Consider the following 23,978-nt stretch of genomic DNA (forward strand, 5'->3'; position numbering starts at 1 on the left):
CTCAAACCAATAAATCAGTGAGCATATATACACAGAAACACAGGTGTTGTTTCTTAGAATTGGATCCTGTTTTGTATTTATAAAGCCAAAAAAATATTTATTTGACATTTGTTGACAGGGAAAATCCGACTGGGTCAGGAACTTATTTTCAGCAGAGACCCGGGATGAAAAACTCCACAAACTAGAAACAATTAAAATATGAAGTAAAACATTTGACAAAGCATAAGTACAAAGGTAATTTCATTTACATTTACATCTGAGAAATATAAAGTAAAACATTTGACATACAGGTGCATAGTTTGCAGTGTTAGAAGATAGCCTGTATGACATAAAAGCAGTTAAGTTTCAATGTCTGCAGCCATTGAGCAGCCAAGAGATGCAAGTTGGCTAGTTTAGTTAGTACGTCTAATTTGAAATGTTGGTAGGCTAATGGTACGGTTGTAAAGAGAGTTAGTCTAGTTGAGGTGGATGTTTACAGTGGTATTTAGGTAATCTGTAGGTAGACCTTTGTAAAGTGAAGACAAGAGAATGCAAAAGTCAATTTAGATGAGTATTAGCAGGATTAAGAGTTGATAAGGGAAGAGAAAAAGGGGTAGCTTAAAAGAGGGGAGGAGGAGAGAATAGAAGAGGAAGGAGGAAAGTATAGCAGAGTTTAGGGAGTGGAAGATGGGCTGGGGGTTAGGTGGATTGGAAACAGAGTTTCTAGGTCTATTTGGAGCAGGGGCAGATGCTTGTATCTTGGAGGTGTTTCTTAGTGTAAGTCTGAAATTTTTCTGGTTTGATATTTCCTGCTCCTTATGTGGCATCACCTTCTCAAAATGTTGTATACATTTTTGTAATGTCGACTATCGGTTTAACCCACATTCTACAGTTGGGGACTTAGCAATTACCTCCCTACTATTAAATTAGTAGAAACGGGTAAGAAAGAATGTCTCAAGCACTGCTCTGTTTGTTTAATGTACACATTTTTTCCAACTATTCTTCCCTGATTCATCTTTTTTCATATGTGTAGTCACATAATGACTTTCAGGCCATGACATAGAGGGTCTTAGAGACTTCAGAACAGAGTTCAGTGACATACCTTTCAACTGTCCAGATTTTTGCAGAATGTCCAGATATTTTTGTCTCATATTTTTGGCTTGTTCCTCATAAAATTTGCGGTTTTAGGGCAAATCATTGGTGAATGAAGTCACTAAATAATGACAGACATTTGAGTTTCAGATTTTATATCCTTCAGAAAATGTATAGTAACACAGGACCTTTAATTCTATCACATTCTTAAGTTTATATGAGCAATTCTTAAAATCTGTCCCTATTTTTGGGCCTTTGTCCCCTCATTATTTTTTTGGTTAGTCCAGATGTCTTGTGCTAAGTGGTTGAGAGGTATACTGGGCCATTTCATTGTCGACTTCAGTAGTGAAAGGTTGTATCATCCTTTTACTGTACTCCAACATCTCTCAGTCCTTAGAATCATCATGTAGCTTCTAAATATGTCTGAAACTGAGGTACTCAGCACAAATTATATGTTTCTCACTGTAACAACAAATTGATTTTCCATAAAGTTTTTTTTTAAATCACGCTTACCTAGCAGTCAATATTAACCTTACAAACCTTTAAGTCAAGTCAGAGCAGATGTCACATTAAGATTCCACCTTCCAAAAAAAAAAAAACTTGACTCTGTATCAGTTCAGCAAGAAAGATGAACCACTGCATGTCATTTCTCCTTTAACCACTGCATGTCATATCTCCTTTAACCACTGCATGTCATATCTCCTTTAACCACTGCATGTCATTTCTCCTTTAACCACTGCATGTCATATCTCCTTTAACCACTGCATGTCATTTCTCCTTTAACCACTGCATGTCATATCTCCTTTAACCACTGCATGTCATTTCTCCTTTAACCACTGCATGTCATATCTCCTTTAACCACTGCATGTCATTTCTCCTTTACTGGGCTTACTGTCCACCTGTCCACTGTAGCATAGTAAGCAGCTGAGCCATTATCAGCCTCTTTGCTCACTCCCCCTGGCAAGATGACCTTGTCTTATTGTGTCATAAGTACAGAGCTCATTCTATGGCATTTTAATATTGTCAGTCTCTACCATTCAAGACTGGTAAAATGCAGAAAATAGCATCTTATGAGTGATGACTATTTAAGCCACAAAGACAAGAAAAGTATACTTTTTTCTTTTTATAATGTGATGGATTGGAATATACACTATCAGAATGGTATTTTCAGATAGATGCAAGCAAAACAGAAAATGGGATGAAAATGCAGACAAGGAGACTGTTTTGGCTGTGACAGTTTTGTTAAATGTAAGGACCCAAGTAGAGATATAGGATCACAGGAACTATAAGGCAGAGAAATCATAAGACCATTTGCACCTTACCAATGCCATCCTCATGATGTACGTCCTAATTCCATATGAACAAAGCAGGTCAGACCAGAGGTGAATTTATGAATGCCCATCCTCTCATGGTAGTCTTAAGGGATATGAGGATGTCACTTTGCTTAACACATAAGGCAAGTGTATTCCATAAATGGGATAAATGCCCTTCCAGCATGATTTATTTAAAGATTGGTTGAGGTTTAACTCCTTATTTCTAGTGTTAATAGAGCTCTTTGCCTTTTGGAGATGAAACAGATCAAAGAAGGTTTGGTCCTTTATGGAATGTAAGATTAGATGCAGATCACCACATAAGGGTATGTGACAGATCAAGTAAATGTTTAGGGCTTGAGTCCTGATAGATAAGGGACCGTTGATCGTTTTAGTTAGGAAGCACTGGGGTCTTTTTAGCTGTGCAATGCCTGGATAAATACATACCAATGAGGACATTGTACTCCATACTTGGTCTAATTAGTCCAGTGTACAGTGGTCCAATAACTTATTTTGGCTTAGATAAGATGTGTTTAAATATCAGTTGTGCTAAATATGATTTTCTGACTACTAATGTGACATGCTGTTCAAAGGAGACTGAGTTATGAACCCAGGTACCATGATCTCTTCATATTATTTCAGTTTTAAGTGGGATGCAGGCTACGGTGCCAAATGCAACAATACTACACTTTTTCATGTTTAAGTTTAGATCTTTTTGTACCTTTTTCAGTATCCCATTGGTTAGTGATGATTAAGGGGTAATTGAGCAATAACGCTTGACTTCTATGCAAACTTTATTAGGCACAGATCTGGATTTGCTATTTAGTTGTCAGAGATGTGTATGCCAAAGAGGACAGATCCCAGGACTGATTATTGAGATTTACCACTGGTTACTTTCTTGTTTTTGGAGAAGGTACCTGAGACTTTAAGTAAGTGGAATTATCATTCTGCCAGTTAGCCAGTTTTCTATCCACCTTATCATGTACAGATCTATAATTAGGTCTGGCAGTTTATTTATATTAATAGAATGAGGGATGGTGTCAAAAGTTTATTAAGTTAAGTAGACACAATCTCCTTTTAACAAAACCTAGCAGCTAAAGGTCAGAATGTATGATATTTTTATATCACAGTTAATGAAGTCAGATGCAATATACTTGATGGTCTTGCAGATTAGACTAATTAGACTGCTAGGTCTGTAGTTCCTGGGGTCTGTGGTGGAACCCTCTTTCTGGAGAGACATCACAACAGCAGTTCTCCGTATTTCAGAGACATGCCTTTTGGTTAACATTAAGTTAAACAATTTTAGGAGACAGTTCCATGAGGATATGTTTGGCACTAATTATCAGGCCTCCAGGTATGTTATCTGTCCCACTGAATTGCTATGTTTGGCTTTTGCAAGGATAGTTGGGATGTGCTCCTTTAAAATCTTGGGTGATGTCCAACAGAGAAAGAGGAAGATTTACAGAATTCCAGTGACTGTTTCCTGGATAAAGCTAGTGCTAAACTTATCTGCAAGAATATTTGCTACGTTCTGCAAGTCTGAATGGTTGATGCTACTTTGGATTAGTTCATGATACTGCTGGGTGCTGTTTCTTAATTTCCTGATGTAGTTAAACAAGGATTTATAAACATCCTTAGCTTCAGATGCTAGCTTTAGCTCATGTTTAATTTCACTCTTCCTGATGGTAGTTTTTAGCTCTTTGCCAATCCCTTTGATAGTTTTAATTTAGGTAGATTTAGATTTATTGTGCCCTAACCACCACTACCCTATAAAGACTGCCTTCAGCAGCACATGCGCACTTCTGCTCATGAGAAACCTCGTAACCAGCACAGTATAGTACCTGCAGTGTGCAGATCACCAGGCTGTTATTGTTTTTCTTTTGTTATACAGATTATTTATACCCATAGACCACCAGAGTGGCTTGTTTTTGAATTTCCATGTATATTTGGCTCTACTAGGGACTGCCAGGTCTAAGTACTTTTCCAGGTGGGAGAAAAACTGTGTTGCATAAGTAGCAGCTGAAGATGCAATGTATGGGGACTGGTGATATTAGAAGTAAATTGTGAGAGCTCATTATAGAGTTTAAGTAGGTTTGTTCATTTGAAGTACTGAAGTTCAGATCTGTTCACTGAAGGAATGTTGTAAAGAAGAGTGTCACTAGTTTATGGTTGCATTTAACCAGGGGTGGGGATGCTGTAAGCATAGTATTTAAGGGGGCTATATAGGCAAGGGCAATGTCTGAAATGTTTTACCTCCTAATGGGTTGGTTAAGTAATTGTTCTTGGGAATTATCATGTATTAAGTACCAGAATTTTGGGGGTATACCCAACTTTGGAGGTATAGGTGCATCAATTTATCAGTGGACAGTTAAAATCACCCATCAAAAAGGTATGTTTGATTTGGGGCATCTCAGAAAATACATTCAGGAGTCTCTCGTGATCATCTGGGTACATATTTGCTTTGTTTAGGGTATGTTAGATTTCAGTGAGCTTTGTTTGACGGTCTCAGGAAATCTGATAAATATTGAAATGGCCCTGCAGTTTCCCTCAGGTCTGAATGCCTGATAAGGGCATTATAAGTACAAAAACCCAGGTAAGGCAGAGTGTTATCTTCTCAACTAAATCATGTCTCAGTTACAGCATGTATATAGATGTGTTCAAGTTGCAGGTGGGCCTCAAGATCAGACAATTTGTTACGAAGATGTCTGGCACTGAGACAAGCAAACTTGATATAGCTTGGTTTGGAACTTGCTGTAAAATCATATTTGTCTGGTATGTCAGAATGTCAGCAATTTCCTAGAGCTCTATTTATTGGTGACAGGATAAGTCAGAATATTTTCTATCACAGCCTTGGTCTTAATCATCCATGGTTATGGGGTGCATAAGAGGGGCAATTGTGGATAGTAGAAGCTATCCCTCAAATGATATCTAAAAAGTCAAATGTATCAGTTGTACAGTTATCCCATAAATTATATCTAAAAAGTCACACATTTCAATTGTAGAGTTATCCCTCAAATTATATCTAAAAAGTCACATACATATTAATTGGAATTCCTACCTTATTTTAGTTATTGTTTACAAAAACATTGTAGTATATTAATTCTGCTGTTACCTAAGTAGTTTTTGTGTTTTTTTAAATATACAGGTGGTATTGAGCTTGCAGAAAAGGTGATTAAATAGACAGCTTCTCATATTTTATTTGCATATTATAAATATCCCTTGGGATTCAGAAATAATCCCAGCATATGTGATAAGAGCTATGACCAAAAGGGACTGTTTTTGCAATCATAGAAAATGTGATTCAGAGACATGTTAGCTGCAGTAGGGAAAGACCTCATCAGCTGATTTGCATGTTTCTAAATCACAGGTAATCACTACAAATGCAAACTGGCACCTCAGGTGACCCATGCATTACACTGGCAGAGGCTGAACTCCCACTCATTCAGTCTCCCACATACATGCACACATTCAAACACATGCAAACACACACACACACACAAACACACACACACACGCACACAGACGCACACACACACACACTCACAGACACACACACACACACACACACACACACACACACACACACACACACACACACACACACACACACACACACACACACACACACACACACACACACACACACACACACACACACACACACATGCACACACACACACACACACACACACACACACACACACACACACACACACACACACTGAGTCACTGAGTTTATTTATTTATTTATTTTACATTTGATAATCAGAAAAGTCCAACTGGACACAGGTCCATTTTCAGCGGAGCCCCGGGGAGAAAAGCTCCAGGAACATACATTCACAACATCTTACAGATTTTGAATTAACGTTCCTTATAGGTAAAACTAACATTCCAATTAAATGACAGCATATTGCACACACTCAAAGTAAGTAAGAACATCATTGGGTAGGACATTACATTATACATTCCAAATATGACAAGCTGCACATAGCCATACAGTGGTTATTGGACTTGTTGGAAACGTAGTTGGTAGTGATTTTTCGGAGTTAAAGGCATTTCATTGCCTGTAGTCATGATTGGACTGTGGATAGGATGAGAGAATAACAATTATTATTGTGGTGTATGGGAGTTACTTGTAATCTAAGTTTTTTATCCTGGGGTGAGTCAGGAGCATAGCCTGTTGTTCATGAAGTGAACTTTGAGGATTTCTTAAATTGAGTGGTAGTGTTGTTGGTTATTAGGTGGGTAGGGAGACAGTTCCAGAGTTTAAAGACTGAGTAGCTGTAGACAGCTTTTCCTGCCTCATTGTTAAATTTGGTGACCTCTAGGTGATTTGGGGTGCTAGATCTCAGGGTTCTAGTTGTGGTGTGGGGATGTATAAGATGTTGAAGAACTGGGATTTTGTCTGAGTGGTGTAATATTTTGTGTGCTAACGAGAGTTGATTTAATTGCAGTAAGAGAGGGAGTTCTAACCAGTTAAGCTTGTTGAGAGATTCACAGTGATGTGTTTTGTAAGGTGATTCTGTGGCAAATCTAGCTATCTTATTATAGCAGGATTCAAGTTTGCTTCGATCTGTTTTACGAAGGTTTGTGAGCACAGGGGAAGCATAAAGCAAGGAAGATAGCAGATGTGTCCTGGCTATTGTTGTTTTAGATTGTTTTGAGAGATAGTGTTTGTTATGGGAGAGCAGTCCAAGTTATTTGTGAACTTTTTTTATGGTTGACAGAATGTCCCCGATATATCTTCTTATTTTTGGCCCTGCCCTCATAAATCACAGATCTGTACAGTCAGACAATAATGCCAGATATTAGGATTTCATTTTTGTCTCCCTACTGAAATGCTGAATGCCAACAAGCCAAAAAACAAAAGACCTAAAACACAGGGGAAGAGTGAAACTTGAAAAACACTCTTCTCCTTTAAGCTACTTTTTGCAGGGGGGCAAGCAGCCTCTGCACCTCCCAAAACCTATATATACTAACTCTGTGATCACCATACCTCAGAGAAAAAAAGGATATTCTGAGAAATTGTATCTTGGACTTAATATATGTAAGTCTGTTCTTTCGGCCATTTAGTCTCTGTATTTTAGTGGGTCAGTACATTTCAAATGGTTACCCATTTTGCTTATTGTTTAAAAAGTACATTTTGGTGATATTACCCTTTTAAGTGAGTCCAAGTTATAATTTAAAACCTCTCCGTGGTGTCATCTAGCATTCCTACCAGCTATATCTTGAAGTCTTAGCATGACTGTATACAAGTATGGCACTCCCTCCTCCATGGACACCCCCCATCCATCACAACTGTCCCTGATTTTACATAACACTTCTAATTTTGCCTCTAATATGTGCCCTGGCCCTCATAATTTATGGACCATTGCAGTCAGTCAATAGTACCAGACAGAGATTCATACTTCTTATAGTTTAAAAACAGACTGCAATACAAGCCCTCCTTAGTTCGTATAGACAGCCAAAACTCTGGTTTGCAAGTAAGCTGCTTTCTTTGCCAAGGGTATAGAGTTCAAACTTCACTCCCCCTTCCCCTTTTATTTTAACTTGTTTTATTTTTTTTCAGTGACTTAAGCAAATCTGTTAAGAGTACCCCTGGTATCCAGTGGTAGCACAGATGGCTAGCATTCTGCTAAGGAGCTATGTTTTTATGTGATGAGGTAACAGGGTTTGAAGCTTTTTTAGTGCACGTTTACATCCCCCTGCCCATAGGTCTTTCATGCTGAAAACATGTTGCTCTTTTAACTTATGTATTCCTGTTCTCCAGTGTATCTTGTCTGTAGATCTTCCATGCTGCAAAAGAGTTATTCTATTAACCTTTACATATCACTGTTGTTTTGTGTCCCCCACCTATAGGACTCTCATGATGCCAAAGTATTGTTCTTTTAACTTTTACATATCCCTAGTGTCTAGTGTCCCCACATAAATCTTTCATGCTGAAAAGTGTTTACTTTTAGTTTTTACATATTGTGAGTGTTTAATGTCCCCCATAGGCTTTTCTTGCTGTAAAAGTGTTGTTCTTTTAATTTTTATATATTACTGGTGTTTAGTGTTCCCCCCATAGGTATTTCATGCTGTACAAGTGTTGTTCTTTTAACTGTAATGTATAATTGATGTTTAGTATCCCCTTAAAATTGGAGGATGTCATTAGTCTAGCAGATTTTAGAAGTATGACACCCCCTCACCACACAGCCCCCCATCCAATCGTGCACACAGATGCATTTACCCATTTATACACATACACACACACACACACACACACACACACACACACACACACACACACACACACACACACACACACACACACACACTCTCACCTGAAAACACTCATCCCTCTATGTAGATTTATGCATCTAGCCACAAACATACACACACCCCCCCACTACCTGTCCAGTATACTCTCTCAAAGTTGCTTCTAACAGGATCTCACCCATTGAAAACAATGGGTGAATTTGAACTTTTGGTCATATATATTCACACCACCACCCAAGTTGACTTATGCAGCTGAAAGGTTCATACCTCAGTCATTTCCAATAGAGAGCATATGACTAATTAGTATAGGTCACGCCCCTGCAATGCCTCATTAGCATGTGCAGTAGGCCACAGAGACAACACATCGTGGTGCCACACATTTCATGTTACAACATGTCATGTTACAGCACTGCAGAAAAGATCTGTATGAATCTTAAAATGTTACCTCAAGTGAGAAAACAGGCTTAATGTTCATAGTAACCTTTCTGTATCTCAGTTATTGTCTTACAAACATTAATTATTTTCATAAAAATTCTCAGAACAAGCTACTATACAAGATATACAACTTCTCCAAGGACTATCATCAATGAATATGCAGTGACATGTCTGCAGTATCAGGAATGATTTATTGCAAAAACGTTAAATCCTGAAATGGCAAATACATATTTGAAAGACAATATTGAACAAAGTGGAAACAAACAATGGGCAGACTTGCATTGATAAGTAACATAAGTATGCCTTTTGTTAAAAACCTTGACTATTTTACCACACACACACACACACACACACACACACACACACACACACACACACACACACACACACACACACACACACACCAAGCATGTATAATATGCATTATATAAGTTTAGAATGAGTAAGTGCCAGTGAATTTGTTAGAAATACAAAATATCAAACAAACTCATTGGCAATTACCATTATTCACCATGTAAATCATCAAAAGAAGGCAGTTGCAAATGTAAACCAATAGGTTACATTTGCAATTACCAAACATAAATGAAATATACTAACTCCAGGGTCTCACAACCTGAACAAAAGGGGAAAAACCCTTGAATTATGTAACGGCCCATCTGATAAAGTTCAACCACCGCATAACTCAACCAACTGTATGAGCAATGAAAAAAACCAGCATTACAGGCAGCAATGAAATACATGCAGTGATTAATTATATAACATGTATATTATACATATAAGCTACAACATGTAAGCCAAAAGCCCATTTTGTATGGCAGTCTCCCTTGTGACTGTTCCTCCTGTTTTTCATTTATCCTGTGTGCGATGCTGCAGCACTGGCTCAGTAATCAAGGAGCCTCAATCCTCACCACTGGCAACAGTGGGGGACGTACACACAGGGAGGATGACAAGTACACCCACACAGTAAAGTGCAATTTCCCTTAAAAGCACACAGAGACCAAAGTCAGTCTGGGGCTGGTTTCTCCCTCTTTCTCCAGTTCCCCAATAAGACTTCCCACTGGCACAGCTGTAGAGCTAAGTCCTTAGCCAGGATTCCAAGCCAAGTCCTTCAACACTCTCTCTCTCCAACCAGTGCTTCATGTCCCTGCCCAAGTAGCTGACACACACAGTCTTGGAGATTTGTTTTACACACAGACTATATGGTAGTTATCACTGCCATCAGAACCCCTGATCATCTTCTTTAAGGCACTTAACAAAAGGAGTCCAGTCCTACTGTGTAATGCTACTATTAATCCAAATGGTAGTCTGACCAAGAGCAAGGCTATTAGGAATGACCTGCACAGTGGTACCACTAGGATATACTTTTTCCCTGTGTAACTGGGGGTACTCAGAGGCCCCACAATATCCATAGCTACCCTCTGAAATGGCTCCTCAATCACAGGTAAACGCATCAAAATAGCTTTCACCTTGTCTCCTGCCTTGCCTACTTTTTGGCACTGCTCACAGGTTCTGCAGTAACCTCTTACATCTCTGTAAAGCTCAGGCTAATAAAAGTTCTGCATAATATGTCTCTTTGTACACTTTATGCCCATGTGACCTGCAAAGGGAATGTCATGGGCTATGGCTTGAAGTGCCAGATGGTAGGCTGTGGCCACAACTAACTGCTGTATTCTCTCACCCTCTTGCCTTCCCTCAGGGGTCCACTCTCTACACAGTAACTCTTTGTCTCAGTATACAGATTCCCCTTTTCCTTGACAATCAGGTGCATCACTGGCTACCTCCCTCAGGCCTTGTAATGTAGGGTCTGAAAGATGAGTCTGTCTCAACTCTCTCTTTGTATCCCTTCCCAGCTCCCCTTCCACAGGAAGTCTGGTATCCTCTGACAGCAGTGCCTCACTGTCAGCCTCGGTACTACTACTCACCTCTGACCTTACAGTCACTCTGTCCAAGGGAACATCAGTACCCGCAAGCAGATGTGGTTTACCTTCAGTCTCACTGCTACAGGGCAGCTCTCTCCCTGAAGTAACCACCTCACCAGTCCTGGCTGCAAGTATGCGGTCTGTCTGGGTCTCCTCCAGGCTACTAGACCCATGTGCTTGTCTCCAAGCGTGACTGCATGTAACTGCATGCACACAAGCTACTGTGTTATCAAACTCATTCCCTATCAGGACATCTGCAGGGATATCCTCAAACACAGCTACTTGCTTGCTTCTTTTACACCCTCCCAGTCAAGGTGAACCCCAGCCAAAGGTATTTGGAATGGGGTCCCTCCTAAAGCTCTGACTGGAGTTGACTACCCAAGCAAGTAGTGCTCCTTTTTAACCTTTGCAGGCTTCACAATGGTTAGGTCAGAGGCTGTGTTTCTCTTAGCAGTGGCCTCTTTCCCATTTACTAAGATAGGATATAACCTCTTGTGGTAGTTTGGTACCCTTGTCTTCAGACAATTCACTGCTGGCATTCTGTCATTCCCACTTACTGCGAACCAAACTCCACTCTCCTTCCTTAAACACAAATAAAATAAAACTGCAGCCCAAAGCTCAAAATGAAAGGATGGTCTTTTATTCCATTGAAATCACACATTAAGTTGAAACAAACAGAGACAATTGACTAAGCGCTTTCGCCTAGCATTACAGTTGAAAAGGCATCTTCAGAGTCAAACGTTGTAGTACAAGGCACCCTGTTTAAAAATGTAGGTGGTAACATAATTATGACATAACTTCCTTGATTGCCAGTGTTAACCTTCTGTTTTCCAGTTAAAATTAGTTAAAATTTTTTCACATATCATATTTAAAATACAAAATACAAAACAGACACTACATACAGTAGCATCATATTTGAGTTGCTGATCGACAAATTAACTGTGGTGGTCAGAGAGTTAATAGCAAATATGAGAGGTACTAATCACTGTTGTGATGAGAACACACAACTAGCAGGTACACAAGAAATTTCTTTGACATTGCACACTCCACCACCCGGTTTTATCAATTCAGGAGCAATGGATGTTAATGCAGCATCCCTACCAGTGAATGCATTAAATGGATTATTCCAGGCACCATCCTTATGTGCGAATGAGCAACAACTGAACCAACGAGTGGAAATGGGGTCTCAAGATGCAGATGGCATCTCTTGAACATTTAAGCAGGAGAAATAAATCCCTGCAGTTCGACAACAAATTTTTAACACAATCAATTTCATTAAAGCAGGTACCTAAGGGACTGTGCTTGTGGAGATTCCCGGTAGGTACAGAGAAAACTTCTATAATGCATTCAGTCCTTATTGAACTGTTTGAAAAGACAGGGTTGGAAATTATACATATAATTAAGCGAGACAACAATAGAAAGTTACAGAACCTTGAAAAAGACATTAAAAGACTTAATGATAGCATCACTAGTGACTTGCTATTTCAAGAAATGACTGCACAATACAATAACATTTTTGTGGATATTGAGAAATTTACACTTGATAACATTAAAAGAAAACAGAAGAAATTAAGCAGAGACATTAAAGACTATGCAGATAAAAATGTTTATCCTGACCCCCCCCCTCCCTATCAACAGGAATGACTTTGAATGCAATAATGAAGGGGGAATTATGTATACTCATGAAAATACTGCTGGCAGAGACATAGGTGTTGTTAATGAAGGTGGGGAATATTTTTAGACCAGCAGGACCCCCCCAAGGAGGTCAGAACACCTTATGAATCAAAGGCAGCAGCAGGGATTATGGGGAGTCCCCATCAAGGACAATACAGGGGACAAGCGAACAGAGGGAAGGATTGGAGAGGAAGGGGGGGGATAAACATAAATGTGAACTGTGATTTTGTTAATGACTATTCAGATACAAACAATGAATTTGTTGACACAAGCTGTGATTTGGACATTAACATGTATGTTGGTTTGAATTGTGATGAGTTGCTCAGTAATGAGAATGCAGTCACTGTTAATGAAACAAATGGTATGACAACAAACAGAAGGACACATTTAAGTCACATTAATAATACAATTTGTAATCTGAGTGATTTCTGTTTGAATCAAGCACATGTGGCTGTACTTAACAAAGGTTTTACCTTTGTACCCCAGTTTAAAATTGTTATAGCAAAGATGCTCAATAATTTAAAACTTCACAAGGCAACTAAATCTGAAACTTTTTTCCAATGGTAGAACTGATAATCCAGTTAACACTGTTGCGTCTTTACGGCGTATGAGCATTTTTATACCCCCAAGTACCCTACTAGTTGCCACATTTGAACACCTAATTGAAAATGAATTTAGACAAATGATAAGAAATAGCAAAAGAGCAATAGACAATTTAACTAGACAAGAAAGAATGTGTTTGTCAGAACTTTCCAACAAGAGAGAATACAGGGTTATGAAGCCTGATAAAGGTGGCGGGGTGATCATTATGAAGCAATTTGATTATGCATGCAAGATTTCTGAAATGTTAAATAATGAGACAACTTACGAAACAGTTTCTATCAATGAGGTAAATAGAGCTTACCTCAAGATTGATTTAATGCTGCTCTATGATTTGAATCAAGGATCTTTGAACGCTGCTCTATGCTTTGAATCAAGGATCTTTGAACGCTGCTCTATGCTTTGAATCAAGAATCTTTGAATTCTGGTGAATACGAGTATCTTAAGGTGGAATTTCCTATTATTCCTGGAATTTTCGGAATACCTAAAATACACAAAAAACATACTGATCCTCCATTTAGGCCAATAGTTGTGGCCCAAGGATCAAAGACAGAGCCATTGGCAGCATTTATTGACCACCATTCCAAACTTGTATTGCAGACTTTTGCACACATTCTTAGAGATTCTTGGCACTGTCTAGAACAATTGAGGACTCTTGAAATGCATCAAGAATACATTTTTGTAACTGTAGATGTTATAAACCTCTTCTCAGTGATACCACATGATGTAGGTTTGGAATTCTATGAGCATAATCTAGTGCATAGTGGTAAACTGGAGCACACCAAAGTGAATGTGTTAATAGACATGTTAGAAACAGTGTTGGTCAACAATTTTATATACTTTGATGGTGAATACTTTAGACAAAAATCGGGGGTAGCAATGGGAGCAAAATGTGCCCCAGTATTTGCCAACTTAGTATTGGCAGATTGGGAAGAAAAAGAAGTCTTCCCCTCACCTTTCATGAACAACATTCCAGCTTACTATAGATTTTTGGATGACATCCTAATTGTTTGGAAAGGTAGGCAGGAAGATGTGAAGATATTCATGGATTTTCTCAATGGATCAACAAACTTTTTAAAGTTTACATACAAGGTGCATGACAAAGAATTTGATTATTTGGATATAAAGTTAACTAAAGATCCAAACACTGGGGCACTATCCTCCACTATTTACAGAAAGGAGACATATGCCAATATGTTCCTGCATTACAACAGCTGCCACCCTTTCCATCAAAAAGAAGTGCAGTTAAAGGCCAAATGGCCAGACTGTCCAGATTAGTAAGCATTGAAGACAAGTTTAAAGAAGAAATGCATATACATGTAGGAATGTTCAGTGAAAGAGGTTATTCACTCTAGTTACTATTATCAGTTAAGAGAGAAGTTATGAGAAACAGAAATTCCAGGTTTCTCCCTATTTTGAAGGGAGAAATAAACAGTGAAACAGCTAAAGATTGTGGGGTACCTAAAAATGATGTCATGGTTATTACTTACCATCAAGATGCCCACAAGTTAGCACAGACAGTAAACTATGTGTGGAATACTGTCTTTGATCAAGCATTAAAAGAAAAGTTGGGATCATCTCCCAGGGTGGTATTTAGTAGGGGAAGAAATATTAAGGAAATATTAGAAAGGGCGAAAGAACCACACACTGAGACCTATGTGTCAAAAATCAGTAAATGTGTTTTTTGTAGTACATGTAGATATATTAATGACGGACCCTACATAGAGATAGTGACATACAGCAGAAGTTTGCAATGTTCTGGAAAATGTAACTGCAAAACTAGAAACGTGGTATGCATTGCAACCTGTATTTCATGTCCAGCATTCTACAGAGGGAAAACCGTGAGAACCCTACATGAACGAATTTTAGAGCATACTAGAGACATTAGAAAATGTAAAATAAGTAGCGCCCTCTATATACACAGTAGAGAATGCACCAACATTAATATGTTTATATTTTTTATAATTGATAAAGTAGGGGAAACCCTAGAGGGGGTGATAGTGACTTACAGCTTCTAATAAAAGAAACAGAAAGGAAGCTGAGATTAAATGCTAAAGTAAAACCAGGTATAAATGATAGCCTGTCCATTATTAGCATTTTAAAAAGAAGAGCCAACCAGATATAGGCTTTACACAAACAGTCTTACCATGACAAATAACTTGTGCTATTTATCATACTCTTATATTAGCTAAATTGAATTGTGTATAACCAATAGAACAATATTTTAGGAAATAATTATGGAGGTGCTGATTCTAAATAGTTTCTATGTAGTGTCTGTTTTGCATTTTCTATTTTGTATTTTAAATATGATGTTATGTGAAAAAAATTACATTTTAACTGGAAAACAGAAGGTTAACACTGACAATCAAGGAAGTTATGTCTTAATTATGTTACCACCTACATTTTTAAACAGAGTGCCTTGCACTACTACATTTGACTCTGAAGATGCCTTTTTAGCTGTAATGCTAAGCGAAAGCGCTTAGTCAACTGTGTGTCTGTTTGTTTCAACTTAAAGTGTGAATTCAGTGGAATAAAAGACCATCCTTTTATTTTGAGCTTTGGGCTGCATTTTATTTTATTCGCACTTACTGGCTCTCCCACCTTTTGTTCCCTACCTTGCCTCCATGGGAATCTATATGCTACATGGCCCCACTGGTTGTATTTGAAACATTTAACCCTTTGTCCTGGATGTGTACCTGGACTAGTGGCTTCCTCTGCTACTGGTGGACTCTGTTGGAGTGGTCTAGGCTGCACACCATGGGTTCCCTTAGACCCATGAGCAGCACTGGGTATCCCTTTCCTGTGCAGTGATGCCCTGCTTGCTAGGTATAGGTCTCCCTTTTTCCCCAACTCATCTGCTGTGTTACATTCTCTATCTGTTAATCAGATTCTCATGTCCTCAGGCAAAGTGCTAAGGGCTTGTCCCCTCACCCAGAGCTCTGCCAGCCCTTCAAAAGTGGCGACCTGACATCCAGCTATGAAAATAAGTGCTCAGTTCAGCAACATATTCACACAGACTTTCATCTGTCTTGCGTCTATGCTCACAAAACTTTTTTCTATAAGTTTCAGGTGTTAACTTAAAAACACTCTAAAAGACAACTTTAACAGTGTTACAATTTAAGCAATCAGTAGACAATTTTTAACAGTATTATAATTTAAGTAATCAGTATCAGACAATTTAGAAATAGCAGTTACAGCTTTACAATGGAGAAAGGGGGTCAGGAACAGTACCCATTGCCCTTGGTCAACATTATACTGTTTACATACTCTTTCAAACATATGTATGAAACTGCCAAAATTGTCCCCCTCTGTAAATTGGAATAGGAAATAATAGGAAATAATTATGGAGGTGCTGATTCTAAATAGTTTCTATGTAGTGACTGTTTTGCATTTTGTATTTTGTGTTTTAAATATGATGTAATGTGAAAAAATGTTAACTAATTTTAACTGGAAAACAGAAGGTTAACACTGGCAATCAAGGAAGTTATGTCATAATTATGTTACCACCTACATTTTTAAACAGAGTGCCTTGCACTATTACATTAGACTCTGAAGATGCCTTTTTATCTGTAATGTTAGGCGAAAGCGCTTAGTCAACTGTGTGTCTGTTTGTTTCAACTTAAAGTGTGAATTTGGTGGAATAAAAGACCATCCTTTTATTTTGAGTTTTGGGCTGCAGTTTTATTTTATTCACACTTACTGTCTGTCCCACCTTTTGTTCCCTACCTTGCCTCTGTGGACATCTATATGCTACATGGCCCCACTGATTGCATTTGAAACATTTAACCCTTTGCCCTGGATACGTACTTGGACTAGTGGCTACTGGTGGACTCTGTTGGAGTGGTCTAGGCTGCACACCATGGGTTCCCTTAGACCCATGACCAGCACTGAGTATCCCTTTCTTGTTCAATGATGCCCTGCTTGCTAGGTATAGGTCTCCCTTTTTCCCCAACTCATCTGCTGTGTTACATTCTCTGTCTGCTAACCAGATTCTCATGTCCTCAGGCAAAATGCCAAGGGCTTGTCCCCTCACCAAATGGTCTGCCAGTCCTTCAAAGGTGGTGACCTGACATCCACCTATGAAAATAAATGCTTAGTTCAGCAATATATTCATACACACTTTCATCTGCCTTACATCTGTGCTCATGAAACTTTTTTCTATAAGCTTCAGATGTTAACTTAAAACACTCTAAAAGACAATTTTTAACAGTATTACAATTTAAGCAATCGGTAGACAATTTTTAACAGTATTATAATTTAAGTAATCAGTATCAGACAATTTAGAAATAGCAGTTACAGCTTTAAGATGGAGAAAGGGGGTCAGGAACCATACCCAGAGCCCTTGGTCAACATTATACTGTTTACATACCCTTTCAAACATATTTATGAAGCTATCAAAATTGTTCCCCTCTGTAAATTGTGGAAGAAATTTACTGACCTTTGTTACTTCTGGGGTTCGGTTATTCCCTTCCCCATTATCTCCATGACCCTGGCGAAGAGTCAGCATCTCCTTCTCATGTTGCCTCTGCCTCCCATTCTCCTCAGCTTCCAGATGTCGCAGTTTCTCATTTCTCAGTTTCTCATTTTCCTCAGCCACCACACTTCTCAGTCTCTCTGCTGCTTCTATTTCCAAATGTTTGGCCTCCAGTTCAAGTCTCTTTAACTCCAGATGGATTTTAAGTCCTCTATGGAAAGGTTGAACTGTCCATTATTTGAGAGTTGTACATCTCCAAGGCCAGTCTGATTGTCCTCTGGATTGCTTGTCCATGATGCAGCTGTGCCCAAGGCTGCAATCATTTCTGCTTTAGTCAGGTTGGAATGCACCAGTCCTTTGCCTTGGCACATCCAGCCATACTCCTCTGCTGACATCCTTGCCCTCTCTCCCTGACTAACTAAGCTAACAAAATAAATAAATAAATAAAACTATTGTAATATGAAACTCTGAATGTTCACTATGTGGCTGATTGAGAATATCCACACCACTGAATCCTAATATGTGGATATCCCACCACTGCAATCCAATTAATATGACATGTGGATATCGCCCCACTGCCCACCAATAAATATGTGACACTCCAGCACTGGCCCAGTAATCAAAAATCCTCAATCCTCACCACTGGCAACAGTGGGGGACATACACACTGGGAGGATGACAAGTACACACACAGTAAAGTGCAGTTTCCCCTTAAGAGCACACAGAGACCACAGTCAGTCTGGAACTGGTTTCTCCCTCTTTCTCCAGATCCCCAGTAAGACTCCCCACTGGCGCAGCTATAGAGCTGAGTCCTTAGCCAGTGTTCCAAGCCAGGTCCTCCAACACTCTCTCTGTCCAACCAGTGCTTCGTGTCCCTGCTCAAGTAGCTGACACACACACTATTGGAGATTTGTTTTACAGACACGTGCATGCGCGCACACACACACACACACACACACACACACACACACACACACACACACACACACACACACACACACACACACACACACACACACACACACACACATCTGGAAAAGGCTGTCACAAGTTTACTAGCTATGCCCCTTTCTGCCCAGACTATAAGGTACTTATCACTGGCACTAGAACCCCTGATCAGCTAAATTAAGGCCCTTAAAAAAGGTGTCTAATCCTACTGTGTAATGTACTATTAATCCAAATGGTAGTCTGATCAAGAGCAAGGCTGTTAGGAGTGGCCTGCACAGTGGTACTAAATAAATATGCAAGAAATCTCAGAGCTTAAATATGTCTCACAAATATCAGCCACAAAGATAGGTTTAAATATATTTAATAATAAATAATATAAAAACAAGAAAATACTCAATAAATTATCACAGTAACTTCAGAGTTCAAAATCACAGGAAATATTTAAAACAACATTGCAGGACAGTCTCAAATAAATACAGAAAACCGGTAAACTAATCTTTACTATATTCCTTACCAAATCTAAAAGAAATTAATGTACCCTCGTTAACTTACTTACAGCAAGGCATGTGTGGTAAAGGATTTTCTAGCTGATATTGTTGTCAGGTCAAAGACAAATACAAAATGCACAGTCCCTCTTTCAGAGAGTTGTTAAATTAATATTGGATATTACTGCTGGGATACTTGCAGCATGACATCACTTTTTATCACCTGTCTTCAGTTCCCAGGCTCAACAACCATTGCTAGAAACTGCTAGCATTTAGCATCTCCCTGTGAAAATACATAGCCTTCAGGTGTTTGCAGCTGCTAGAAGACATAAAACAATAAAATACAAAACAATGCAGAAGGCTCCCTAGTTTTAGACATCCTGCCTCATTGCTGCTTTGAAACTAACTTTTATGACGCAGTTATAAAACAATTTAATTTCAACTATTTTACTGAAGCTTTGTAAGTTAACCTTCTATGTGCCAGTTCCCACTGTTAAAACATATACACTTATACAATTACAATAGTTTATATACATTTCTGTTCTTTTCCAGTAGGGTATACTGTGGATGCATCTTTAAGCTCAGTATTGTACAAACCCTTTTCACACATTCTTCTGTACCAGCAATTTGATATACACATAACATACAATTCTAAAACATATGTAACACAAGCATATGAATCTTGTTGACATTCACAACTGACATGTAATCATTTACAAAATTCTAGACAGCTGTGATGACAGTATCTCCTTCTGTTACACTTCTATATAAATCATATTAATATTCACAAATTACATATAATTATTCACAAAATTCCTGCAAGCCTGGCTGGCAGTATTTTCTTTTGTGACACTGCGCTTACTTTAATTGCTCAATTTCTTCATATTCTGCCACTGACCTTGAGCCACTTATACTTTCCAAAAGTAGCTTTCCATATATTTGATCTGAGCCCTGTCTTCCACTCAACACTTCTGCATCTTCTGCCTTTACTGTCAAAATCTGTTTTCTTTCATCCCACTCATGTGACCCTATCATGGGTTTCTGTTGCATTCTGTTCTCGTATGACTACATCTTTTAAGGTCATCTGCCGATCCACTTACTCTAAACCTGACATACGCCACACCATTTTGTAGCTACCCTTTCTGTACTTTCAGTAGTATGATAACATTATCTCCAACCACATGGCATAATGGGATGAAGCCTAAACTTCAACCCAGGTGACCTGTGCCAATTTACTCATCCTCGGGAAAAGGGAAACTGCTAGGTCTGTAGCACTGTTGACACCTAATGATGGGTTGGTGGCGTGCACTGTCAACATGAAGCTCTCCTTTCCAGAGCCAGGAAAAGGGAGAAGTATCTGTGGGGAGCATGCATGTCTCTTCTTCCTCCCAACCACTCAATAACTATACGTCAGGAAGACGCCTGTGGGAGGGATGGCTAGACCGCTCCTTATGATCCAAAGCAGGTCTGCTCACTACCATCCAACTGTCACTAATGAGGGGGATCAAATGTACTGATTAGGCTTCACAGATGAGTACAAATTGGCTGCAGGGCTTTTGTCTCACCAATGGATGCCTGGTTCTTGCCCCAAGTGGAACAAATGGGCTGAATGGGTGAAGACAGAGGATCCATCCTACAGATCTTTGGGTGGTGGAATCTAGGTGTGTTGCCAACAGTCTATTACTCTTTTGCCTTAATGTCTTAACCACACCTCCCTCACATTACCTGGCATGGCTTGAGCTTAATCATACACATATATAAGCCTTTCACTGCTTCCCATGGTATAGCAGCCCCACCCCCTTTGATATTATATCTAGTCCTTAGGCTGCCTCCTCCAGGTTTCTAAGTTTATATTAGCAATATTTTAAATCTGTCCCTATTTTAAATAAATAATTCTAGTAGAATATGAAATTCAGTGGGTTGCTATTATTATAAAGCAAATTACATTTATTGCCTAATCATTATGCATTAGTTTATGTTTCCTCTAATCATAGAATAGAATTAAATTTTAGAAAACTGACACTGTAATCTTACAATTTTAAAATCACTTCAGTTTCTTAACAAATAAAGAAAATTTCTTCTGTTTTACATGTAACTCAAAATAATATGTTAATTTACAGTTGTAAATATTTAACAATAAATTTACATTGTTTTCTTTTCCTTTGTTTAGGCCATAACCCACTAGTCATCAATGAATAAGTGGATGGTAATTGTGACCAAATCACTTTGTCTGAATCATCATGAATTTCTCCAACATGTCCACAGTTTACAGCAATTCATCTGGGAACCAGACCTCTGATGCCCTAGATGTCCATGCTGTCTGGCAGGTTGTTTTGATTATTTTGGCCACAGGAATATTGTCTCTAATTACTATCATTGGCAATATTCTTGTGATGGCAGCCTTTAAAGTGAACAGTGACTTAAAGACAGTGACTAATTATTTTCTTCTAAGCCTAGCCTGTGCAGACTTAATAATTGGAGTCATAAGCATGAATCTATCTACAACTTACATTATTATGGGACAATGGGCTTTAGGCAATGTGGCTTGTGATCTGTGGTTGGCACTGGATTACGTGGCAAGCAATGCCTCAGTTATGAACCTTTTGATCATAAGTTTTGACCGTTACTTTTCTATAACCAGACCTCTGACATACAGAGCAAAACGGACACCAAAGAGAGCAGCAATCATGATCGGCTTGGCATGGGCAATATCATTCATTCTGTGGGCACCAGCCATTTTGTTTTGGCAGTACATTGTTGGTGAGCGTACAGTGCCACCAGGTACATGTGAAATTCAGTTTCTGAAAGAACCGATCATCACTTTTGGAACAGCTATTGCTGCTTTCTACTTGCCTGTAACAATAATGATCATTCTGTACTGGAGGATATACAGAGAGACTGAGAATCGAGCAAAGGAGCTGGCTGCATTACAAGGATCTGAAACAAAAACAGCCCACCAGATTTCTGACAGTTTCAAAAGTAGCAGTAGCTCTGAAACACCAGCAGTTTATAACACTGAGCAGATAACTGTCAATAAGAAAAGCCTTTGTTGTTCCTGTAAAAGAACTCAGTCCTCAGCAGCCTTCAAACCATACATGGAACAAAGTAGCACTGGCAGTTGGAACCACACTGATGAAGATGCTTCCTCAGCATCAGAAGATGATGATAAACCCCAGTCACTTGAGAAAAAAAGTAAATGTTGTATAATCACAAAATTCCACCTCACCACTTCCAGGGTGCCCAAGCCAAATGTCGAGACAGCACAACAATACTGCAGAGCCCTTAACAAAGATCATTCAGGAAGGAACAAGAACAGAATTTCAGGAAATTCTTTTGACAGAGAGGATAGCAGCATTTGTAAGGAGTTAGATGAATTTGAAGTGAAGACGGACTGCTGCAAAGAGTCAAGAAAGTTCCTTCCATTAAAAACCTTGCTGCTTACTGGTGCACCAAAAGGAAAGAGTATAGTTATGGATCAACTACCTAAAAAGAAGAGATCAAGTTCAAGAAAGAAAGCCCCATCACTTGTGAGGGAAAAAAAGGCAGCAAAGACACTTAGTGCAATTCTATTAGCATTTATACTAACATGGACTCCGTATAATATCATGGTGCTGGTCTCTGCTTTTTGTGCTGAGTGTGTGCCAGCATCTCTTTGGAACTTGGGATACTGGCTGTGCTACGTCAACAGTACTGTGAATCCAATGTGCTATGCACTGTGTAATAAGTCATTTCGCACCACTTTCAAGATGTTGCTTTTGTGCCACTGGGACAAGCGGAAGTGGAAGCAAACTCCAAAGCACGTGGCTTTCTTCCAGAAAAAGGCACCTTCAAATATTGTGTCATAATTCATTGGTAAGGTAACAAAGGTAAGTTAGTTACAATAAACAATAATGAAAGATAAACAGTAGATGCAGATATATTCTGACAGCACTGTGAATGGCAACCTGCACAATACAGCAGCACTTTAAGCATAAATCTTAAGTCTAGATAAGTATGACAGTGACAGCTTTGATTCCTTTAGTCATGTTCTTGTTTGTTACAGAAAAGGGAAGAAAAAGAGAACGCCAAAGTGTGTACTGTTTTATAATTTCTACTGAACAAAGGCATGTACTTTTAATGAGTCCTGTCTTTGCAGACTAAAGGGAAATCCAGAACCATGAAGATGTAAAAGGCTGTTGAACACATACTCTTATTCATCCATTCAAAGATCATCTTCAGAGTCAAAAGATATAAAGTGTGCCATTCAGACATGAATGGTTATTTAGCAAAAGGAAAAAAAGTTGTAAATAAAAAGCAAGGGCACCAAATGTCACTTGGTCCAGAAAAGGAAAGTGAAACGGAGTTACAGCAAAATGGTCAAGATTTGGATTAAACTGAGGCAGAGGTACTGTGCCATCACCATTTTTTCTGGGCTGGTAGGATAATACTAAAGAAAAGCAGAAAGGGGGTAATAGTTATAGAAAATGCTCGTACAGAAAAGGGTAAGAGAAAGGGCTGTACCCCAGTATTTAGTACCTGATGAGTAAACAGCATATACATTACAGACCTCCACATAAGAAAGTAAATAGTGCTGCTGGACAAGATTGAGGCTGCAATATCAGTATTAAGGAATAAGGTCAATAGACACACCTGAGGTGAGTAGGAATGATTCACTTCATTTGGTACTTTTCAAGTCTGGGTATAATTCCTGGAAAAGGGGTAACTTGAGTTATTTTATAAAAACCCAAGAACAAATGTTGTATTGCCTTAATGAGATTAGAATGATGGCATGAAATCTATAATGTGTCACGCAAAATGATTTAAC

At 38.8% G+C, this 23,978-nt stretch overlaps 1 protein-coding gene across 1 annotated transcript in view; it reads left to right on the forward strand.

The window, feature by feature from the left end:
- CHRM1 (cholinergic receptor muscarinic 1) overlaps nt 1-23,978 on the forward strand; it is a 98,214-nt gene that overhangs the window by 39,491 nt on the left and 34,745 nt on the right. Inside the window, exon 3 of the mRNA XM_044075787.1 lies at nt 21,345-23,040. Within this exon, the coding sequence (XP_043931722.1) occupies nt 21,415-23,019 (1,605 nt within the window). The 5' untranslated portion in view covers nt 21,345-21,414 and the 3' untranslated portion in view covers nt 23,020-23,040. The remainder of the gene's footprint in view (nt 1-21,344; nt 23,041-23,978) is intronic.

The sequence above is a fragment of the Protopterus annectens genome, chromosome 6.part1 (genome assembly GCF_019279795.1).
Source record: "Protopterus annectens isolate FY-2018-M chromosome 6.part1, PAN1.0, whole genome shotgun sequence".
In the NCBI taxonomy this organism is placed as follows: Eukaryota; Metazoa; Chordata; order Ceratodontiformes; family Protopteridae; genus Protopterus; species Protopterus annectens.